This window comes from Nannospalax galili, unplaced genomic scaffold (assembly GCF_000622305.1).
Source record: "Nannospalax galili isolate Female #2095 unplaced genomic scaffold, S.galili_v1.0 scaffold139, whole genome shotgun sequence".
Taxonomy (NCBI): Eukaryota; Metazoa; Chordata; class Mammalia; order Rodentia; family Spalacidae; genus Nannospalax; species Nannospalax galili.
In genome coordinates this window covers 4,147,760-4,163,436 of record NW_008345884.1, presented here as the reverse complement: position 1 = coordinate 4,163,436, position 15,677 = coordinate 4,147,760, and the positions used below count along the sequence as shown (strand labels likewise).

Below are 15,677 nucleotides of genomic sequence, written 5' to 3'. Positions count from 1 at the left end.
TCTTTGATTAAAACTCTTTAATTTTAAGTTCTTTTTTGTGATGAATTCTTCTAATAATAAAAAGAAAACCTGGTTCTTATAAAACTGTTTTTTATAATTACCAGTAAAGAAAATTGAAAGATATAAAATGTTTTGGCTTGATTTTGTTGCCTCTTCTATGATCACAAAAGAGAATCAGAATGTTTTTCTTTTCTCTAAAAGCCAAAGAGACTTTTGAACCCTTCTTATACTTATGAGTGTGAAAAGTTAATATTCCTTTAAAGTTGTTCTTGCCTCAGTGATCAGAATATTTACCCAGGTTATCAGAATCTACCCAGGTTAATACTAGCTATCTGCACTAATTTCTCTTCCAACTAGACAGTGTTTGTTGTTCATAATCTTTGGCTAACATAGTTAAGCATTTATGGATCCAAGTCAGTCGAAAAGTTCTCCCGAGGTGAGTCATAATTAGTGATGTCACTAATTAGAATAAAGACATGTCATATTGATCAAGTTTCTGCTTTGACACTAAGAATTTTTATATAACAATGGAGAAACCAAACAATTAACATCCATCCCTTTTCCCATATTATAGAGAGGAAACAGTTCAGTTAGGCATTTGACACACCTTTCAAATTAAGTCCTATACCACATTTCTTCCATATCCATAAAAATTAGTTATTAGTTGACTTTAATAGATAGTAGACAGCAGATAAGATCACTACAACAAAGGAAATACAATCCAGGTATTCAAAAAGTGTACAAATGCATGAGGTTAGTGTGTGATTGATTAGATGCAATCAGTATTTTCAGTGTCACTTTCATATAAGAATATATAGAAAAAGGTTGTCGAAGAGGATGGTAAGAATGAGAAGTCTGCCTTAGCTAGCTAGCACCTTCAGTAAGAGCCTTAGCTCTTTGAAGAGGCATACGTACAGACCCTGATGAAAGGAGAATCTTTTGTTTTCCCAGAGGAAGAAAGTAGATAAACTACAGGCAAATGCACTTGACCTTAAGCTTCACTTTAACCATAACTACAACATCTGGGACTTGTGCAATGTAGAATATGAGGCATATATGAGGCCCTGGGTTTGACTCCCAGCCCCATCCCCTCTCCCTGATAGAAGTATTGATCAGTAAATTTCCTCATTTGGAGAGATAATACTAATGATTTCTGGAAGTACAGTATAAGGGACTACAGACCATGTTCCTCAGACAGGAAGCTGGACCAGGCTTTTGAAGTTGGTTCATATATTCAAGTTCAGCATACTCAGATAACCATTGCGAGTAACTCACAATTCCTTTAAGACTTCCAAAGTTATCAGCTGAAACAATGCCAATAACGAACTCAGCCCACCTGTATGTATGAACTAAGGAGAACAGAGACATGAAGTATTTTATTTAATGAGAAGCAGGCAACCTGGAGACTTAAAGCTCACAGGCCCCAAGGGAGGAGCTAATCCACAGCTAGTAAACACTCTCAGGGAGTTGATGGGAGATGGTAATAGTCCCAAATTCTAATGAGAATTTTGGTAATCCTGGTCATTTTGATGTCTTTTTTTTTTTTTTCATTTGAAGTTATAACATGGACTAACACTTTCTTTCTCTCTTTTTTTCCCCCAAATGTGCTAGGAAAGCAAAGATATCCTGTTAGTGGATCTAAACTCTGAAATCGACACCAATCAGAACTCTTTAAGAGAAAACACATTCTTAACAAATGGCCTCACCTCCTGTTCTCTCCCTCGACCAAAGCCTCAGGCATCCTTCTTGCCTGAAAATGCCTTTTCTGCCAATCTCAACTTCTTTCCCACCCCTAATCCTGATCCTTTCCGTGATGATCCTTTTGCACAGCCAGACCAATCGACACCCTCTTCGTTTGATTCTCTCAAATCTCCAGATCAGAAGAAAGAGAATTTGAGTAGCTTGTCTACTCCACTGAGTAATGGGCCCCTGAATGGTGATGCTGATTACTTTGGTCAGCAATTTGACCAGATCTCTAACCGGACGGGCAAACAGGAAGCTCAGGCAGGCCCGTGGCCCTATCCGAGTTCGCAAACCCAGCAAGCAGTGAGAACTCAAAATGGGGTATCTGAAAGAGAACAGAACGGCTTCCATATCAAATCTTCCCCGAACCCTTTTGTGGGAAACTCTCCCAAAGGACTATTGGTACCGAATGGCGTCAAGCAGGACTTGGAAAGCTCTGTCCAGTCCTCAGCACATGACTCCATAGCCATTATCCCACCTCCTCAAAATACCAAACAAGGAAGAAGAAGGACTGCTAAGGTGAATTGTCTCCTCCACATATCCATTAGCAGAGTGCATGCTCGGTACCAGAGGGTGGTGTGACGCAAGCTCTCTTCCCTGCTGCTCTTTTAGTTTCCCGTGTGGCTGTGACATAGAAGGTGGGATAAGCCACATCAGTTCTCCAGGAATACCGCCCCTCTAGTCGCCATTCTTTCTAAGCTTCCCAGCAGTGTTTTCACACCCTGCTTTCCCTTTGCATGTCTTATCACTAAATACTAAACTAAACACAAGTTTTTTCCATTTTTAATGCTGCTATGCTTCTGTATCTCTGGTAAGTCTGATTGTCGTGTTCTGGGATGGGAGGGCAAGATTTCTTGTGATTCCCTTGGTCCTGTCCCCACACTAACACACCTCCTGCACACCCACATCGTTTATGTCCGTGGTGGTGGTAGAAAATTCTTAAGTCTGTCTCCTCTTTTAAACTTAAATGTTGATTTAATAACCCATTGTCTTAGGAGAAACTTATGTATTTACTATTACCCTTACTATTACCAACTTCATTCAAAAGCAACTCCAAGTGCAATTTTTATAGGTATTTTTAAAGCTCTCATAGGAATATGTAGATTTGCGTGATGATGGAGCTGGTATCCTCTCCACCTAGACTGATGTAGAGCCAGTGGAATGAAAAAATTGTGTAGAACAATCATTGGCAGCTGTCCTTTCTTCCTCAGCTTCAAGTTTTAGCCAACAAGGAGACCAGACTAATACAAACGGATAAATCAGCAAAATAAATTAACTTTGCAAGTCAAAAACCAAAGGCCAGCTCTACTAGTCCACCATTGCAGCCATCGATGTCTTTTATTACCTCATACCCCACTTTTGGTTATTTATTTATTTATTGTAGAAGTAATTGTTTATCAGTAATAGCAAATGGTTTTCCTTTTCATGGATGTCAGCTTTGGGGGTAAAGACTAGGAGAAAGGTCCAAACCGTTTCTGAGTAACTCTTCTTCCTCCCTCCGTGTTCTGTCAGCCTTCAACAAGTGATTTGCTTGCATCCGACAACTTTGGTCCTCCTGTCTCAGACCCTCCAAGCCAGACATCACCCACAGGACAACCTGCAGCCCTACAAACCAACCCTCTGGATCTCTTCAAAACAGGTGCTCCTTCCCCAGTGGGGCCCCTTGCAGGTCTAGGTAGGTACCTAGAGTTGGAGTTAGATATGCCTCTGCTACTGTCACTCATAAAATGATGACACATAAGAGAAAGGCACTTCCTGTCCTGATGGGTATAAGATGAGAGATTCCAGGTAGCCTTTCTCTCGCTTTTCCCCTATGCAATTCATATGCTCCTGATACTCCTGCTTTGTAACTGAAATTTATCTCTTGACCTGCCATGTAACAAGGAGTCCATTTCCACTATTGCATACCCCTAAACAGCTGGCATTGGCTTTCAAAAGCAACTCCAAGTACAATTTTTATCAGTATTTTTAAAAATAATTTATTGAGAATTTCATATAGGCATATAAGCATATAAGGTGTTTTGATCAAAGCCATGCCCACTCCCTCCCCTCCGACTCCTCCCATATCTCCCCATTACTTTTGCTGATAACTACAGGTACTCTTATTCATTTTTTTTTATGGGTCTTTTGGCTATTCTAACATTGCTCCCTTTGAAGAGGTAACCCTAAAATCTTTTAAGGATTAGATAAAAGCTCTTTTGACATTTTTGGCCTTTGGAACGGAGTATGTTGCTAAGAGGCCCAAGGACACTTTGGCTTTTAGCCAAGAAACTGGCTACTTTTCTTTGGGGTCTTTTTACACTAACTGCCTAGACAATTCCTACCTCCTGTTCTTATCACACCATCCTCCAAAGAGGTTACCCAGCTTGCACATAGGGAATCAGGACGCAGACCACTCTGGCTTCTTCCATAGCTTCTGAACAGGGACGCAGGGGGAGGCAACTGGAGTACCCCTTCAGTGGTCTATCTAAAAGACTCCCAAATTGTATAACTCTTGTCTCTACCAGGAAAAGAAAATCCTTGAATCATGAATAGGAGATGTGAAGGAGAAGTAAAGGCAAGAGTTATTAGCATTACAAGTTCTACACAGGGAACTAGAAAAAAAGTCAGAACAGGGCAAATTTCAAATGTGCATATGAGAGTCCATTGGAATTTCTTGAGGAGAGCTTCCAGAAGCATCCCCCTCTGTTGGGTTACTCATTTTTCTTTCGTCTGCCAAAGCTGGGGCTCGAGAGTGATTTGCTTTCAGGCATTTTGATAGCTGTTGGGGTGGTTAGAAGCAGTGTCAGTTCCCTCTCAAAGGTTTCTAGATGGGGGAGAAAACAAATTTGGCCATCATTTTAGAACAATAGCTGGTTGTCTCCTTTAGCTACAGGGGGGCACTGCAGTATTGAAGACCAAGATTTGAAGTCTTACCTCTGAGCAGCACTTTCTGATTCAGAACAAAATCATCAATGAGAAATAATTGTCTAAATAACTTTTTATATGGACTTATGCCTAATGTCTGAGAAGTGTAATCCCTTGAACTCTTAAAGAAATATACTAATGACTTTACTCTTTGGTTATACTTTCCTTTTGGGTGTTTCCTTAGGGTGTTTTAGCTTCCTTAAACAGTTGGCCCAAATTAATCAATTTATATTTACACTTAAGGTTGTTTGAGGATCTGTTCCTCAGGGGTCACATGGGCTTGGGAGCAGCCCCTGGCTCCTTTCTTTTACAGGTTCCATCTATGTGAAGATAAGTCAAAGGTCCTGCTTTTATTGCTATTTTTAAAGTAAGGGATTCTGAAGTCAGATTGGCTTCAATGGTGAAAAGGAGATGAGATGAGAGATCCTTGTGTGTTGTCTGTGCTGTAAAAGTAGAAGGAAGCATGTATTCCTCCCATGCCATTTGGCATAATAGATGAAGAGCTAACCCCCACCCCCCCAAAAAACTTAGATTCCTCTCTAAAGCATTATGCACACCAAGAAGGGTGCAGGCTCAGTCTTCAAGCAGGGCTAGATCATAGAGTGAAAGTCTGAGTTCTGGACCCAGCTCTGTCCCTAAGTGTAAGTAAGCAGAGAACAGACATGCATCCTGATCTAGTTTTAAATACTTGTACCTTAACAGTTCCTTATGAAAATTTTACTAGCAGGGCATCTTGCTAGAGACAGAAAATAAGGATGAGAAAATGGAAGCTAATAGGAGCATAGAACTTTGGAAAGACATGGAGTGTTATCAGAAACTGGCATATGCTGGTGTTAAAATGTATTCCTGGCTTGTAGGGGTCACTGGGTCTCTGCTGCAGGATGGAGGTGAAGGATCATTGACAGAAGGCTGGTCCTGCTGCCCTCCACCCACAGCCTCTAGTTCTTTTCAGGAACTCTGACAACAGTCTTTGCTGTCCTGTTGGGGGCCCCTCTGTTTGCTTGCTTCTTGGCACCTCTACAAACTCCAAATAGAATCTGGCTTGGGAGGCAGGGGACTGTATATGAAGAGGACTCTTCTCCCTCTTCAGTAAAATTTGAAAGGGGGTCCTAGCATTTCTGCCTCCTTCAGCATCAGTCACCAAGTATCTTTTTTCTTTATTTCTTTGTTTTCTTTGCCATTTTCCTGTAAAAAAACAAACAAACAAACAAAAAACCTATTTCATTTCTGCCACAATAAGTCTATCTGATCCTATGTGATATAGGTGATATAGGGGGTAAGAAAGGAGGTGGTACCTACTGCTGAGTGGCTGAAATTCAGGTGAATGTGAGAAGCCAATGTGTTCCAGTTCTGTGTTGAGCATTTATAACACCAAGAGACTCTCCCTAAATACTTCGTGCCTCTTGGGGGGGGGGGGGCGCTCCTTTTCTGCATCACTCTTTTTTTCTGTACCCCCAGTGAAGCAGGTTGGTGTCTTTCCTTCATTGTGAGGCAGAAAACTTGCATGCAGGGCCTGTGACTAGATCATATCCCAGAGCTTTGTAGTCTAATATCAATGCCCTGAAGAATTTTTACAGCCAATATTTAACAAGTCAGCCTGAAAATACAGCTGGACCCTATAACTGTTAATTTATTCAGACGAAGTAAAGCTTTTTGGCAAGGTGCCCCTGCTGAGGCCTTGGGGTATACAACTGCAGAATACTGATGATTCTTCCAAGTTTGGACATGGAACTCAAACTGAGCCCCACAGTGTAGCTCCTGTCCACTGGCAGTGATCCTCAGCCAAACCATGGAAGGTTGTAGGTCTGGCTTCCGCTAGACCCAGCTGGGGGACTGTCTCCTGGAGATCTGGGGGGGTGGGGAGAGGGCATTACAGAAAGCTGTGCCCTCAGCTTTGACTTGTACCCTGTGTTTTGATCTAGCTTCAGAAGGTAGTAAAATCAATGCTATATGCCCACACTCCCTTTTTCCTTAGTCCTTGTACCTACTTTCTCCAGATGGGCCATAAATGTCTTAGAAACATAATGGGTAGAGTCTGGTAAATGGGAATGAAGGTTGGCATAAATGCTGACTTGGAAATCCCTTCATTCCTGGCAAATATAATGTTTTTCTCTTTTACAAATACCATTTCCACTAATACAATCTGTGGCTAAAGCTATGTATTTTTCTAAGGAAAGGCAAGTAGTTCAAGATGAAAGATGATAAAATTCAGCTTTCATTCTTTGCACATCTAATTGGTTGAAATTATTAGTAAATGACCATCCCTTCAGTTCATAACACTAATTTATTCTGAAACACTGTCAATATTTTTGTTTAAACTAAACCTACTTTTAGAGACTATATTAGAAAAATCTAAGCAAACTCATCCCTTGTTTTGTTACAAGTGTATTCTTTAATTCAAATGAATCCTATTTTCTGAGTCTGTGAAATTAGTATTTGGATTAACTTGCCTTGACAAAATGAATAGCCTTGTTTCTTATGTCTATATTTTGTTGCAAAGAAGACAGAATGGGAGGATAATGTCCTGGGTCAGAGCCAAGGTCCTTGAATTTGTCTCTATGGACACAAACTGTAACCTTCCTGACTTGATTATGTTCTTGACTTAGTTCCCTTCCTGAGAAACAGGCATGTTGATCAAGTAAGATGGCCATTCTGTGGGAATGGAGCAAATGTGTTCCTGGCCAGTGATCAGCATTCCTGATAATGAAACACTCAAATTAAGAGATTCAAGAGAGAAGATCTGTCTATATCTGCCTCTAAACCTCATTTCAAAGTTCTTCTCATTCTGGAAGAAAAACAAAACAAAACAATCCTTCTAACCCAAATTTGAATGCCTTTTCTTGCTGGAATTAAAAAATGCATGCTTAATGCTGTTTTCCAAACCTCAAAGCAAGTAGGTTTCAAGAGCAGAATACCAGCACCGTCCATGACTGAATGTGAGGCTGAATTTAGTGGGTGTTTTGGTTTTGGTTTTGGTTAGTGGTAACAATTTTACTGATTCATCAATGCACTTTGAAGAGGTAGCAAAGAAAATGTCCTATGTATTAGAACAAGATGCAGGGGATGAACAGAGGTTGGAGAGGCCTGGATTTCGTGAGGTAACTAAGTTCTGAAGACCCTGGCAAGGAGGCAGGCCATGGAGATCATATTCTCTGAATGGTTCGTTATGCGGGAAGGGATTCTGTTTTCTGTTGCCTTATCTCCTCCCTTTCTCTTAGAAATACTCTGCCCTAATTTCTGGCAAACTTTAGTGAGTGACACATGGCAGGAAGCACTTTTATTTGAAGCAGCCCTCCCGGGATAACAGACTTTCCTCCACTTTTGTATGTAAAAGTCTAAAATAATCTTGGCCTCAGCTAAATTTTATCTTTCCTTTATATAGCTGTGTCAACTTTGGCAGGATTAAAAAGCAAGGAAACTTCGAAACGGGAGGGAAGCATGTCGAGGCTTTATGTACATCCGTGATGGCTGGCTTCCATAAGTCCCCAGCAGGAGCCAGCTGCCAAATGCAAAGAATAAATAATGGCTCAGTGCAGTGGATTACCTTAATCAATCACTTTATAGTCATTGTGGTTTGGGTATATAAATTTGTCCAGTAGACAAATCAGTTCCTGCTATTGGCAGGCTCTTTTTTTAGGATAGTTGAGGTACATCAATATATGTAAGATAAGCATTCATTTATTCATCATTAGGATGTATAGATTTTATTACCCTTCTAATGAGGGAAGTCAAAAAAAAGTGTGGTAGAAAGAGTATGAAACAAGTATTTGAATGCTAGGTATTTTGTGTTAATGAGTTAACCCTCAGAATGATTTAATCTCTCAGAGCATTATTTCTGTATGAGCTTCAAAGTTTTCCTTAACCCAGCACTTGAAGGCAGAGGCAGGCTGATCTCTGAGAGATCAAGGCCAGCATGGTCAACATAGGGAGTTCCAGGTTGGCTGGGGCTACAGGGACACCCTGTCTCAAAACAAACAAACAAACAAACAAACAAACAAAAAGCCTCCACAAAGATCTTTGTTCTTTTGATATTCTGTAAATACCCTCCCCCCAAAAAATTCATGCTTTTTGAAATTCAGGTGTCTGTTTCAAAGGGATGAATATAGCCAAGTATATGCATACTTGAAAAATGTCACAAATAAACCAATTATTTTACACAATTAGTATATGCTAATAAAAAGTAATCTTCTTCAAGCTTGCCTCCTAATAAACACTTTCTCCCTTTTCCTTCAGGTGGTATTCCAGTCACAGTCACACCTCCTCAGGCAGGACCTTGGACATCTGTTGTCTTCAGTCCACCTACTTCCATAGTCCCCGGAGCCATGATAGGTGGTCAACCTTCAGGTTTTGGCCAACCAATCGTTTTTGGTACAAGCCCATCTGTTCAAGGTTGGAATCAGCCTTCATCCTTTGCAGCTTCAACTCCCCCTCCAGCCCCGGTGGTTTGGGGTTCTGCTGCACCCGTGGCACCTAATGCTTGGTCAACCACAAGCCCTTTGGGGAATCCGTTTCAAAGCAATATTTTTCCACCTCCTGCCATGTCTACTCAGTCCTCTCCTATGCTATCCTCTGTTCTGACGACTCCTCCTCAGCCACCTCCCAGAAATAGCCCTCCAAAGGAAATCCCCAGTGATGCCTTCACTGCCTTAGACCCACTTGGGGATAAAGAAGTCAAGGAAGTGAAAGAAATGTTTAAGGACTTTCAACTTAAGCAGCCTCCCATTGTGCCCTCAAGGAAGGGAGAGCCACCTCCTGTTGGGACTTCAAGCGCCTTTTCCAGTTATTTCAACAGTAAGGTTGGCATTCCTCAGGAGCATGTGGACCATGATGATTTTGATGCCAATCAACTGTTGAACAAGATCAATGGTAAGCTACTCATTTCTCTGCATATTATACCACAAATATTTCCACTATCATGTAGTTCCATGGGGGTCTTCAAAAGAGCCATGTCTGCCCACCAATGGTCTTGCTATTGCCTCTTTTGGTAGTCAAGGTTCTGGAGGTGATTGTAACCATTTACCTCTTAAAGGCCGCTTAACTCAGCCAATTCGAAGGGCTGGCCCAATACTGCCCTCTGGTGACATTTCTTGAAAGGGCCTCCAAGAGCTATTGAAATGGGATGGATTGTGTGTGGCATTTGGAGAACTGAATGATAAAACCTTGCCCATGTTCCATGACTACAAACAGGAGAATTCTGAATGTCTTCCACTTCCAGTAAAATATATGTGGCTTTATGTTCTGCGATGAGTGGATAGAGTTCTGGTATATGTGCTGATTTTTATTTCACTAGTGTAACTATCAAAGGTGAAGAATTAAATTTCAAAGATTAGTTGACCTGGGAACATATGTTCTGTATGAAGAAAACTTGTCTACTAACTGCTTGGGGTTCTTTGCCTTCTAGAACCACCAAAGCCAGCTCCCAGACAAGGTGCCTTGTCAGTTTCCAAGTCTACCGACAATGTACTCGAGAACCCATTCTCTAAAGGATGCTTCAGTTCATCACAGCCCTCTGTAAGTACCAGCTCCTAGCTGTTGTTCTAAAACGCATGCCACATAGAGCCACTACCTTCTAAATTCACCTTACCTGTGCAGCAACTCTTTGATGAGAAAGCCTGCTTGACTAAGATCTATTCTTAGGAATCTTCAACGTAGACATACAGTTGCACTGGGGTAATATTATTTTTCATGGGAACCACCATCTCCTGAACTTGAGAAATAATAATATATAAAAAGTTTCTTCATAGTTCACTTAATTTGGCTTTTGATAGCATTTTGGGAAAACTGAACCAAAATACTCTCTTAGAAAACCTTTAAGAACTGAAATTCTTCTATATCTCATAAAAGTAATACTTCCCACTTAGGAGAGGCAAATGCAACTTGCCTCAGCCTTGACTTTGAGCAAATAATACATACCAGTATCTCCAAGCAAATAGGCATAGATTATTACATACTTAATTGTTTGATTGGTTTATGACTTAAGTGATTTCTAAAGGAAACTGAGGTCCAGTTATAAGGATTTTTTTCTTATGGCTGTAATTGTATTTGCTGACTCGTGTTTTATCTCATCAGGTGATTTCTCCTCAGCCTGCATCTTCTGATGTATATAGGAGTCCTTTTGGAAATCCTTTCGCCTAACCTTTTGTAAGTAGAAGAACCTTCTAAGCACTATCTTTCAGTGGAAGGATGGTATGAAATTTCTATCTTATGCTTTTGATATTTCAATTCTACATGGAAGTAAAATTCATTCAATGTAACATATATTTTGAACTTTCTAGACTTTTGATTTGTTTTTTGTTTTGTTTTGTTTTGTTTTTGTGGTAAGGTCTCAAGTAGCCCAGGTTGGCCTCCAACTCTCTCTGTATCTAAGAATGACCTTGAACTTCTGATCCTCCTGTCTCTACCTCCTGAGTGCTGGGATTATAGAGACACATGCCACTACACCCAGCTGTATGTGGTGCTGGGGATCAAACCTGGGACTTCATGTACTCTACGCAAGCACTCTACCTCTTCTGTTCATATCAAAGGAAAAACATTTTATTAATAACTTGGCTCCCTGTAAAATGTTCAAGTTCTGAAACCACCAAATAAGTCAGATAAACAGATGAAGCACACTTCTACCATCTGTCTCTTTGAGAGTGATCTCAAGCTGGTCTGTGATGGTGTGATGCTTTAATTCTATCACCAATGACTGTTGTAAATGTCTCCTTCAGAATAGTGCAAGGTGAAATCAAGTCAGAATTCTGACTCTTCTGTCTCTAGTGGACTTTATTCTAGAATAGCTCTTAGGTGGAGCCTCCTTAAGCTGAATCTCTGCCAGGATCCCATGTAATCTGTTCTTTTTAGCAGTGAATGGTACCACATGTGAAGTGGGGAGAGGACAGGGCATATCTCCATTAGAAAAAGCACAGCTGGTAGGAGTAGAGCAAAAAAAATGAATGAAATTAATCCAAGTCATTGTTTTCAATCTTGTCTCATCATCCAAAGAGATCCAATAAACTATGTATTGATGTTTCTATAACAAAATCATTTTGAATAGATAAATGTCTTGCAAGTGGTATCAACAATAAGACATAATCTCCTTTATTTATGGAGGATGCATTCCAAAATTCCAAAGGATCCTGAAACCATGAATGGTAAATAGAACCAAACTTTTATATATATATATATACATAAATGCCTATGATAATTTAATTGATAAAATTAGGCACAGAGATTAACAATAAAAAAATCAATAACAACAACCTGTAAAATTAATCGATTAGATGGCATATAGTAAGTTGTCTCATTGCTGCAACAAAAGACCTGGCAAAAAACTGCCTAAGAAAGGAAGGGCTTATTTTGGCTCACAGCTGGAGGGTGCAGTCCACCATTATGGGGAAATTATGGTGGCAGGAGCTTGTCTCCTTGTGTCTTCAGTCAGAAAACAGAGAATGATGAATTCTAGTGCCCAGATTGCTTTCTGCCTTTTATTCAGTTAAGGACCCCAGCCCAGGGAATGGTGCCGCCCATATTTAGGATGGGTCTTCCCACCTCAATTAACCTAAACTAGATAATCCCTTAGAGACATACCCAAAGATTTGTAAATTTTTTCTTTCTTCTTTGAAAACTCCACATGCATATGATATATCTTGATCATATCCATACCCCAACATTCTCCTCCCAGTGGACACCACCCCCCAGCATGTTCCCTACTCTCTTTTATATCTTTACATCTCTCCATGTTCATAATGATTCTAGATCCTGTCAAGTTAATAATCAATATTAACCACCACAGATAGGGAGAACTACTATAAAAGAAAATAGCTAGTCTCAGGGTGGGAGAGATGGCTCAGTGGTTAAGAGCACTTGACTGCTCTTGCAAGGACCCGGGCTTGATTCCTAGCATCCACATAGTGGCTAACAAGTGCTCATAACTCCAGTTCCAGGGGATCCAACACCCTCTTCTGCCCTCCACAGGCATTGCACAGGATGGCTGCACTGACACACATGCAGGCAATATACTCCCACACATAAAATAAAAATAATAAAATTTTAAAAAAGAAAAGAAAAAGAAGATAGCTAATCTTATTTATTACATGTTCTATACTAGGAGACAGAGCCTCACTCTGAAGCTCAGCCTGACCTTGATTTTGCGGTGTAGCCTAGGCCAGTGTTGAACTCAATAATCCTCTTGCCTTAATCCCCTGAGTGCTGAGATCAGAAGCATGCACTTGATTTATATTATTTTGTTCAATCTTCACATTATCTCTAGGATATACTATTACTGACATTTTAAAATTTTATTTATTTATGCTAATGTACATGTTACCTGCATGTGTTTTATATGAACCATATGCATGCAGGTGCCTATGGAGGCCAAAGGGCATCAGATCCTCTGGAACTAGAGTTGCAGAAAGTTGTGAGCCATATGATATGGTTGCTGGGAACGAAACCCAGGTCCTCTACAAGAGCAGTAAGTGCTCTCAACCACTAAGCCATCCCTCCAGCCCTTATTACTGACATTTTAAATCATGTCTTGATATGTAATACATTGATATTCAACCCAAATATTCTAACCACAGGTTTTTGTGTTTTGTTTTGTTTTGTTTTTTTCCTCCATATTTCTCTAGGAACTTGCAATGCTGACGATCCATAGGAACAAAAAGACTGACCTTAGTCTTTAAGGACAAACTAATAGCCAGAGACGTGATGACTTCTGTCCTTGTTCCAGCTTTGACATATTATCTCTTGCCTTATTTCTTGTTGCCTCTTCCACTTGTAAAATGCCTTTCATTTTCTCTCTAGGCTAAACCTAATCTGAATCTATGGCTTCACATAAATTAAGATCCTAAGCTCTCTAGCAAAAATGTAAATGAAGTAGCAATCCTACTGAATCCTTGCCTATTGTATCCCTAGAACCTTCCAGAATATTCTCCTTTCTACCCTCCAGTTGGGAGGTACAGGTATCTTAACCCCTCATATCATACTGCTTTGAGTAGATGTCCGAATCCTTACAGCTCAAAATCATTTGGGATTCCTGGTGTATAGCATGAAACCTAAAGACTGTTATTAATACAGCAGGGCACCTTTTGTAAAGATACCTTGCTTCAGACCATCACTTGGAAAGAATTTTTGAAATAAATTTGAAGCAACGCTAACTTCTTCTTAGACAGTTTGGAACCTAATCCACCTGAAGACCTTTTGAAGATGATAGGTTCTCCACTAATTGGATCATTTACCAATCTTACCTCAGAGATGCTTACAGTTAGCTTGAAAAGGAGAAAATTCTAACTCAAAAATGGGGTATTATGCAAAGATACTAAATCAATAAATGTATCTTGGAGGGCACAAAGAAATTGTTTTCATTCCTACGTTTAGCAGATATTAGACCCTTGTGACCTTGTGGCCTGAATTTTCTTATATGCTCCTAATGTCATTTCATGTAATTTTTTATCAATAAAGATGATTTTATGTGCATAACTACAATAAAAATACATAGGTATTTCCCCCTCTGTTGCTCAAGACCAAGACTGCCCCTTCTCATCTCCTGCTGGCTACCACAGAGGAGGGAAAGTGTTCTTCTCTCCTTGCCTTTCCTCCATTCTCTGTTCAGTCCATTTTGCTCCTGGGTCCCTATAACAAGGAATAGATATTCATGGGACAAAAAGCACTGAATGACTCACTGATCTGGAGACCCTCTTCCTTCTCAGTAATTGCTAGTCCAGTAACTAGACTTGGGAAGTGGGCACAACCTTCATCCTCACTACGGACAGGAGGGCTATCCTCCTGAGCTGAAGGTCCAGAAGAGCTATGAACTTGGAAGAGGACTTGGACTCAGTTCAACAATGAAGAAGGACCATATTCTGAAAGCTCTATGTGACTGTGCCAAATATCCTGGGTCTTTACTAGGCCTTTATTAAGTAACTGGAAACTTTCTTGAAGCCACAATCAGTTATCAGAAAATAAATAGGAGGAGAAAAAGATGATAGACAAGTATTTGGGATTATCATTAAAAATCTAATGTCTACAATATTTTCCTCATAACCTTGGAAGCTTTCCAAGCTCATTTTCAGACCTGTTATGTGCATAGGTCTGAAGCATTTGTTCTTGCCAAAATGAGTTTGTTTAGTTTATGTTGGGTTTTTTAATGTTATCCCTTGACCCTTGATGCTCAGGTTCTTGCGGGTGTTAATCAACCACATATAATCTTACCTTTAAGTGGAAGAAGAGGATGATTGCTCAGGATTTAAACAAGAAGGTGGCCTTGTGAGCCTCTATTGATTAGCCCCAAGTAGTCCAAGCTGAAGTCCTGTGGGTTTGTGTTTAATGCTAATCGTTGATTATCTATGGCGTATTTTTTGTCTGTCTGTCTTCCAACTCAGTCATTATAAACACAGACTTGAAATAGTACTTTAAAAGTCCAAATACCTAAAAATGTGCTAAACTGGAGGCAACTCTTTCTAGATAGCTGAATTTTTTAAAGTGATCAGCCACACAACTCTTTTTGTATGTACTTGTTTTCTTGTGCACTTTTCTGTATGCAAACAGTTATAAATTTACTCGTTTCAATAAACTGGAATGGCAAAAATCTCATGTTATCATTAGTTTATTTTAATAACTGGCCTCTTCTTCGGGTTGGCTCTTGTTAAGGTATAAACATAGTATAAGGTGAGCAAGTGCTACTTACAATACATTTGGGATTGTGGCGGAGATAAGGAAAAGGGGAAATCCATGAAGTAGGACCATAAAAAAATTGTCATTCAGTCTCTTTCAGTGTCTTACTCTCTCAAATCCACTCACATTCCCTCTTTGGGAATTTAATGGAGTTTCTATAGAGCTGCTCCAGACCATGTCAGATGATGTTCATGAAGCAGTGTGGGTCTGTACTATTACAGAATGTTTGGTACTACTATCTTCCTTTCCCTTAACTCAAACAGTTGGCGTTTTTCTAGCAACAGTGAGTGTAGAGAAATAGGAGAGCTGTAAGTAAGCCACAGATGAGGTGTGCTGAAGGCTGCTGATAAGAGCTTGTTGCACAGATCATCTGG

The 15,677-nt window shown here is 40.1% G+C and overlaps 1 protein-coding gene across 3 annotated transcripts in view; it reads left to right on the top strand.

The window, feature by feature from the left end:
• Dab2 (DAB adaptor protein 2) overlaps positions 1 to 15,222 on the top strand; it is a 56,518-nt gene extending 41,296 nt beyond the window's left edge. For 2 of the 3 annotated variants that reach the window (XM_029567801.1, XM_008842092.3), the window contains 6 exons: positions 1,612 to 2,262; positions 3,256 to 3,418; positions 8,884 to 9,516; positions 10,052 to 10,161; positions 10,720 to 10,791; positions 13,260 to 15,222. In XM_029567801.1, coding sequence (XP_029423661.1) covers positions 1,612 to 2,262; positions 3,256 to 3,418; positions 8,884 to 9,516; positions 10,052 to 10,161; positions 10,720 to 10,785 — 1,623 coding nt within the window. In that variant the 3' untranslated portion in view covers positions 10,786 to 10,791; positions 13,260 to 15,222. The remainder of the gene's footprint in view (positions 1 to 1,611; positions 2,263 to 3,255; positions 3,419 to 8,883; positions 9,517 to 10,051; positions 10,162 to 10,719; positions 10,792 to 13,259) is intronic. The other variant, XM_008842093.3, reaches the window with a different exon arrangement.
• Positions 15,223 to 15,677: the final 455 nt, after the last annotated feature.